General features: G+C 37.3%; 1 protein-coding gene across 1 annotated transcript; it reads right to left on the bottom strand.

Moving 5' to 3' along the window:
• Positions 1-1,977: 1,977 nt before the first annotated feature.
• Positions 1,978-7,172, bottom strand: LOC108579857 (prolyl 3-hydroxylase 2-like). Its single transcript, XM_017943478.1, has 11 exons — positions 6,907-7,172; positions 6,394-6,658; positions 5,276-5,600; positions 5,059-5,184; positions 4,147-4,283; positions 3,895-4,053; positions 3,165-3,413; positions 2,999-3,094; positions 2,772-2,922; positions 2,129-2,546; positions 1,978-2,050 (listed from the first exon to the last, which is right to left on the bottom strand). The coding sequence occupies exons 1-11, from the start codon at positions 7,134-7,136 to the stop codon at positions 1,978-1,980; spliced, it is 2,229 nt and encodes a 742-aa protein (XP_017798967.1). The 5' UTR covers positions 7,137-7,172.
• Positions 7,173-8,742: the final 1,570 nt, after the last annotated feature.

The following is an 8,742-nucleotide window of genomic DNA, read 5'->3' as shown; positions in this document are numbered from 1 at the left end:
ACACTACTACTACTACTACTATACACTCGTATGAGAAACGAAGCAAAGGTCTACGAAGAGCAATACAAAGAAAAACCATCTAAGTAATGCGATGAAATTGGCGGCCACTCCATTCGATGTTGTTCATTTAAATCGGTAATTAACAAATACCGTTTTTTGTTGTTGTTGTCGTTCTTTTAAGTTTTCAATGCATAATAATGCAAAAAGTGTTAGGAGAATTAATTTTAATCGCACGGGTCGTCGATCTGAGAAAAAGAGAAAAGTATACACGAGGTAGCGGTTAAAAGAGAAATCAAGGGGGGAAAAAATAAAATGAAAAGAGCATGCGACTAATTATGGAGTGGTTCCTGCAAAAAAAATCGACTGAGCTCTCCTGTGATACGCAGATGTCACTATAATTTCGTAATAAATGTTTGTAACGAAACATAATTAATGTTAATAATGATCGCGTTCACTCTCTTCCCGACTGAACTCCCGAACAAATAAACAAATAAAAAAAAAAGAAACAAAGAAGAAAACTCTCACGGCGTTTAAGTAAACCGAAAGAAGGAAGTGGTTCTTCAATCAACGTCGTTTTTAAACCAGCTCGATTTACCGATTTATGCGATCGAGGAGCGTGCGTTTTTTCGATTCCTATGCGTACAATTTTACGCCGAGACGATGAACGTGTATGATTAATAGATTTTATGCGATTCCGCTTTTTACGTATTATTGCAATAACGATGACGAAAAAAAGAACCTATTTTGCACACGCGCACACACACACACGAAACTCTGACGACAGAGACACAATCACACAAACATATTTTCAAAAAAGAAAATACGTGCATTTTGTGTCCATTCTTTGTGACTGAGTTGACACGATGCATAATTAAAGAAATAATAATAATAAAGTCTGTCGTGTGTACAGAACTTGAAATTAAGTGAGAAAGAGAAAGAATGAGCGAGTGAATGTGAGACAGAATGAGCGAGAGATAGATAGATAGAGTAAAATATGCGTTAAAAAAAGAAGAGGATTGCAATGCAATTGCATATACATAATAAAACTCTTATACATAGTATAAATACGAACAAGAAAAATAAATTAATACGATATACATGTTACACGATACATAGGATGGTTATGTAAACCTGTTGACATGTAATGTCTATGTTCTAATAAAGATTAGGATATTTTATATACATATATATATATATATATACGTATATACATACATGTATATATATATATATGTATATGTATTATATATTTGACATTCTGTTTGTAATGTATAAAAAGTTGCCGGTCTAATGATGCTTGAAACAGAGACGATTATATCTTGAGGAAGTTCGATAGACGGAGATTAACAAACTTTGTACGCTTAAAGTAACAGACAAAAGAAAAATACATACGAAATGATGACGATTTGATCGATGGAATAAAGGTATTCAGAATGCGAGCGATACGAGATGTATAAAAATAAAAAAATATTACACTAACAGGAGGATTGCACCGAGTGTTCCGCATCAATTGTTTGAAAATGATTCGAAACACTTTGTACGTTTCCCTTGCAAGCTCTACTACCCTTATTATAGTATATGGAATAGTCTGCCATTGGATTACTATCGTAGACAACCATATTTTTAACCAATCTTTTGGTTAATTACTCTGTGTGTGTGTGTGTGAGTGTGTGTGTGTGTGAGTGTGTGTGTGTGTGAGTGTGTGTGTGTGTGAGTGTGTGTGTGTGTTCGGACGACTTCGTTAAGCGATCTTCAGTTCTAAGTACAGAAATATTCAATCTACAATTCGTTGCTCCTGTTAATTATTAGCAATATATCTTCTCAGGTCTGCAGTTTTCATATTAGTTTTGGTCAACGACCAGAAACAAAAAAAATATATATATATATATGTAAGTATATACATATATTACTCTTCAAATTATTCTGTGACTTGTAGCAAAATATTCAGCTGTCTACCACAACCATTTTGTGATTTCCTTATGTAGAATTTCTTAAGAAATGTCTCAATGATTCATCGTTGTGAGCGTAATCGACAAGTACATCCTCGTATCTGAATATTCAACAAATATTTGAGAACACACTCATTGATTTAACTTGTTTACCATACGATATATTCATTGGTACTCACTTTAAAGGCACCTGAACATTCTTTCCCTCAAGTGGTCCAATCGATCGCACCCTTTTTAACACCGCCCAAGCCAGCATCCTCTCATACTCCAAATATCTCTTATCCTGAGTGAACCAAAGAGCCAAGGCACACCTTCTGCCTCGTATAACACCTCTCACGCCATGGAGATTCTCTCCGCCAGCGGAGAAAGCCACCATACGTCCGCAACGCGGTGAAACTACATAGTCCAGTTCTCGAATCACACGATCTTTGGCGAAAAAGAATTCACCACCTTGGAAATCATCGTTCAGGTATAAAATCGCTGAATAATCCCTCCAGACGTATGCAGGACGTTCGCGAAGACAGGTATCTTTGTCTCTCAACAGACAATTGTCTGCGTGAACTTGATGACTCAAGTCGTCACGATCCACTGGAGAGTCTAAAATGATAAGAAAGATATATTGTCTTATCACAGAACAGGTATGTCTATTTATATTGTGCTTTTAGATAGAAGAAGAAAAAGAAGAAAGAAGAAAAAAAACTCGGGACGAAGAGATGATTATTTTAGCTCTACATTGTCTGGTCACCGTTACCCACGAGCCGTACCAAGTGATTTGGTTGCAAAAGGAACCAGAAGCATGGTGATGCATCGGGTGAAAATTACCAGGTAGAGCCGTACGGCAGACCAAATGAGTATAGCTGAAATACAGGTGACGACGTAGTCCGAAATACCTTTCCACGTGCTCGCGGGCTTTCTCGGTTTTCTCCAGAAGCAGTTCTAACCATTTTCGATCTATTTGCCCGAAGTACACCATCTGAAATGATGTGTAATCTCTGTTATTCGTACAACACAATGAAACTGTAGTATTTTACACGAGATGAACATTTTACCAAGGCTGTTCTTCCAATAGTTATTCCTTCGAATTTTTCATACTTCGAATGTGGACTTTTGTTCTCGCTGTATCCATCCCCTTCCACCGCATTTATCTACAGAGAGGGACAAAGGTATGAACTACATTGTAGAAGATAAGTGATTGACGAGTTGGCGATAACATACAGAGGCAAATTTCATTAAAGATTCACAGTCGGTAGAGTTGAGAAAACCGTCGGCTACATAGCGATTTTTACCGTCGAGATCTTTGTCTTTCGCTATTAGATAAACATCGTTCTTGACCCTAGGTTGCTTTCTATCGTTTATCTTGTATCTATGATGCTCTCGAGTCGTAGAAAGATATCTTGATAAATTTGCGTGAGAGGATAATGAATGACCCGGTGGTGGGTGTAACGCTGCGTCAAAATCTGGTTTCTGAAAGGAACAGAACGCTGATACTTTTACCATATATAACTGGTTCAAGCATATTAAAAACGGAAAAAGAATTAAATTATAAATCAACGATTTGACGCCTGTACTCTCGCAAGACGAATGCATAGATGAATTTACGGTTGCATTGTGCAGGCGTTTCAACGAGAAATCGAGCGGCATTGAGTTTAGTAGAGATATAGATAGTTTGAGTAAATACAGTAGAATAACTGTTTAATAAGAAAGTAATTTCGTTTTCGAATATTTTATTAGATATATATATTTTTTTTTACAAAAGATACAGATAGAAGAGCAAGAAAGAAGTTTTGTTAAGTACGAGCTTGTAGGCCTTAAGCTCGATACCTGATCGATAGATTTATACGCGCGTCATCCTTTGAACAAAAACCAAACAATCATCTCGATCGATAGGGTTAAGTATCTTTGTCTCAGTCTCTCTCTTTTTTTTTTCTTATAATTCATTCGTTACCTTTCCTAGCTCCTTCTTTTTGCTATCCTTCGTCTCGTTCTTTGGTACCTTCTTCTTCTTTGACTTCAAGTACTTTGCGTCTATAATTGAAAACTCTTTGGAAATATAACGAAGAAGGCTGAACTCGTATTCCTGTCTCTTCACATAATTTAGAGCTTCCTAAAAGTAAATGTATAACTTTAATTATACATCACCCCAATCTAAAGTATCAATCTGCTTAATATATCTTCGTTATTTGTTGCAAATGATCACCTGTCTCGGTGTAAAATATTCTTCCTTGACCTTTGGCTGAGCACTATAGTAATTTCTGTTCTCCAGCATAGTTTCGTCGACTGGGTCAAAGAGCAAATAACTCTCTACAGCAGTGCAGGCTTTCTTCAAATCACCAACTATAAAAGAGCGTGACGTGTTGTTACAACTCGTTTACATATCATACCAATTCAGAACAATGTTTTGCAAGGCCCTGTCCAAGTCGTGAAATAAACTGGCACAACGAGAGATTAGATCAGCGACGAAAACATTCTAGTTTAGGCAACGTGACTAGCTCGAGGAGCTATTTTCACGGGATAACGACGTTGTTCGTTAAAATGGAACAGGCTGACTACTTAGGCGAGATTAATCAATTAAACCCCCTTCGAGCTATGACTAACAGCTTCCTGAGGAGCTTCGTTTGAGGGACATGACTATTAATTCATCGTAGTCACTGGAAGGACGTATGGTTTGTCAGATAACTACCGGTACATCGAAGCCTTCTTATCACTTGTTAGCCTAACACGAAGTTAACGTGTGTCCGTAATTTATCAAACTACTGCTCTGTCTCTATTATCCATAGAATTGCTTTGGTTACGATAAGCATTTTCATAAATAGATACGTGTATACGTTTGCTGAACAGGATACACAACATCGATAAACATTGGCCAGTTTATTTGCGTTTCTGTTCCGTCCAGATACACGGAAATATTTTAGGTGAAACATGTGGAAGATGTATAGTAACGTTAACCCTTTAGTGATCTACGGGACGTATATATCTCAATGGATCTCAATTTAGTATCCGTTACAGATGCGACGATCAGTAGATAAATAAGAAATTCTTGAAAAAAATAACTCGATCACAAATGGGTTGAATGAAATTTTACATCTTTTACCTCAACGAATATACTCACGTTTGTAATAAGAGAATTGTAAATAATCGTAGTGATCCTTGAGCATGTCCTTTCGGAAATCGCCATTCACGTTGTTCAGTATGTCCGAGCAGGTTCGTTTACACTTCAAACAGTACGCGAAATGATCTGAAAGGAGAACATGGAAGAATGAACGTCACGACTATATTTAAAAGCGCCATAAAGAACAGCTTCGTTTACGTTTCAGATTCTCACTCACTGGCGATGGAAGAAGTGAACTCTGGATGCCAGCCCTGATCAAAGGGACCCTCACAATAGAACCTGCATTCATCCTCTCCTTGCAAGTACAAGCTGAGCGATGATTCAAAAAGACCTACCGCTCCAGCATAGTCCTCGCTTTCGTAAGCCGAGACTGCATTGAAGTAGACGCTGACATAAGCTGGTGATTCTAGATTTACAACATTATCTGCTTGCACCTCTGGCAGTGCTAGGTAGCCTACTAAAGTTTCTATGCTAGCCTCGTGATCCGGATAAGCGATCACGAATGTGAATAGCGCGTTAGCTGCGTCTTGATATTGTTTTCTCTGCAATTCATACATAATGTAATATTAGATTTTTCGTGGAAAATATAATATTAACAAATTAAGAACAGAATAAACGAGAAGCTGAAAAGATTTCTCAAAAAATTAGTAAAGAAGCCTGTGTTAGGAAAATTAGTAATTCAAAAATTGAGGTTCGTTCTATCAAACGATATTATGGAAAAAAAAATTGCACCCAATCGGTTGGCAATGTTTAATATAAAAGTTTAATATAAAAGTAGAGTTAATAGGGAAAAATTACAAATGATAAAATAAGCGAAGAATCGTATGACAATTAAAAAAGAAATGGAATTGAAACAGGAAGGTTGCCAAGAGTGGTACAATCATATTTCACGCAATCAGAAGGCCTGATTGTTTCAAGGGAGACTTTACGGGCGCTTACGTGACGTCCATGACGCTTACGATACGTCGAGTACGTAGGCCGAGTTGTTTTACGGTCGAGTTGACCGTTCCGAACGTTATACTCATTATTTACTAAAAAGTTGGGGGGTGTGGGATTAGCGAAGTCGCAGTTGCGTAAGCTCTGCTATTAGAATTCGTCGAGGCCGGCTTAGAGATGGCTAAAAAGTGTCGGTACTCTGATAATAACGTTGACAAAATAATTAGATAAACCTGTTTATCGTAACAAGAAAAATCTCTAATATATTCTCATCAATTTTTATCATTTTCTTTTGTGTCCAAGTTCTTTTTAATTGTTTTCAACTGCAACTTAGGTAAGATAAATATTTGCGAATTGTAGTATGATCAAAAAAAAGAAAAAATATTTTTTCCTAATTACCTGATAGTAACAAATATGCAGGTACTCGTAGACTCGATGGTCGATTAATTTCTGTTCAGTCTCACGTGGCAGTGTCTTGAGCGCTTTCGCGCCGGCTATCTCGCGATACTCGTGATTACACATCAAAAGGCACAGCGTCTCTTTCACTTTTTTTTCGTAAAAGTACAAATCGTCAATATTCTCCGGAAAGATCGGTGCCTCGCCATCAGCCTTCGACCGGCATTTTTTCCGACAATTTACTATCATACGCTTGTAGACCTTATACCTGAAAAAGCATGAAACAACGATAACAAAATATTCTATAATTTATATCATTGCTATTTAACTAAAAACGTAATTCTTTCCTTCTTAATATCAATCTACATAAAAATGTAATTTTTTATATATATATCATCCTCTGTTGTAACTTTTTCATTGAATCGTTTTACTTCGATTTATTATTTAATCTTTCTTTTTTGTCTTTTATCGTAGACAATTTTCCACTCTAACTTGAAACTTCAATTTCAGATGTACCCGTGCGAAACCGCGTTGAAATCGTCGATACAGCGGTCCCAGTTATCTTCGAGGTAAGCCTGAACAGCATCCTCGAAGAGCTCGTTCAGAGTCCTATTCTTCGTGGACCAGTTCTCCACGTATTGCTCCCCTAAATCCAACCGTTCCTCCTCTGGGATTACGTTGTTCGAAGTGTCGTTGTTGCCGGTGATCGCACCGCAGAGAAGTAAGAGTATAACGAGCCTCATCATCGTGCATACTACTCATCCGTCCCGATTCGTACTGAGGTCCACTCAAGGAGAGCTGAAACTCTGTGAGATGTTGATCCACACACGAGGCATACGTAATCGCCTATCCCCACTGTTCCTTTTCCTCCTTCTACTTACCAAATGTGGCTTCAGTGCTGTATACTATACCATAGATACTCGACCGTTGGAACATCAACGGTTTTCCGTCGTTTTACGGATGTCAGTATGCCAAAATGTGTATACAGTTCTCTGGTTTAAAAATAGAATAGATTAGATTCAATAGATTCTGATGTTTGTAATATTTTAATGATTTCTTTATGTTGCGAAAGATTTACTTTTTTTTCTTAAAAGGTACCAAGTAGGATGGATGTTTGGAATAGATTCGATATGATGGATGGTACGTTGAAATTAATTTTTAGGAATAGATAGCTGTTCTTTCCCGAGTTGCTACTGAATTTGACAATCTCCCTCCCTCTCGATTCCTGTTGCCATGGTAAAGGAACGCTGTACGATGCCACGTTATACACGGTGACATGAAAATTCTGGAACAAGTATAGATATGCGAATATTCCGTTAACGACGAAATCAGAAGATACTCGAATGGTTTTGAATATAACAAGTCGTTACTTCGTGTCATAGATGCAAACGATTGGAGAACGATTGAGTTAATATTTGGCGCGCAATTCAAACCACTGATCGGTCATGCGCGGTAAAACGCGTAGATGCGTTCTAGGAAAAATTGTCTACTTGTTTAAATATGGTGAAAATGAAGTTTGAATTTAGCTAAAAAATAATATCGATCACGGTGAATATTACGAGAGCGTCACAGTTGAACGACACTGATGCAAAAAGATAATCCTGAAAAATGTCACCCAAGTGCGTTGACCCTCTACGAATGCTCCAATTTTCATTTTTCGTTCCGTTCGAACGACGACAATCGCGATACGGAAGAGAATTGAAAGGACAGGCAGAATAATACGTGTAATAAGAAATGAAATTGTATTTCACGTGGATAGTGTGTAGTAATATAATTATCAAACGTTCGTTTAGTTCGCTAATAAACATTCTCATGGAGAACACCCGTTCGCTTATCACAAAGACAAAAAAAAAAGAACAACAAAGTTCATCGAACATCTTTTTTAAAGAGAGAAAAAAAATAGGAGAGGTGGAGAGAAAAAGAAAATGTGGTACTAGAATAGCTCGAATATCGATCGCAAATCTACAAAATTTTGTTTTTTCTTTTTTCTTCGTTTGTTCTACGATCTCGTTTTCTAAATCCTCTAGGAATAGTATTACGGAAAACAGTTCCAGGCGAATCGATGGTGATTGTTTTTTTTCTTCTTTTTTTTTAATACAAATGTCCCATATTTTTTTTTCTTTTCTTACGCAATTACAACTTTTCGTCTGCTCTCGCGAAACAGGAAGGGGAAAACGCGTGTACAACGAGAAGCGACGTATCCTCGAAGCTGTTCTTTCTTTCAGCTTTTTACGACGAGAAATTTGTTCCCGTCGACGAGAGGAATGCGATCAAATTCCAATGAAATTCTCGTCGAGAATGTAACGATAATTGGCGCCAGCGGAGAAGAGTAATCATCTTTAAAACTACAAA

Source organism: Habropoda laboriosa, unplaced genomic scaffold (assembly GCF_001263275.1).
Source record: "Habropoda laboriosa isolate 0110345459 unplaced genomic scaffold, ASM126327v1 scaffold2, whole genome shotgun sequence".
NCBI classification, from domain to species: Eukaryota; Metazoa; Arthropoda; class Insecta; order Hymenoptera; family Apidae; genus Habropoda; species Habropoda laboriosa.
Note: the sequence above shows the minus strand (reverse complement) of the source record. Positions and strands in the feature narration are given on the sequence as shown.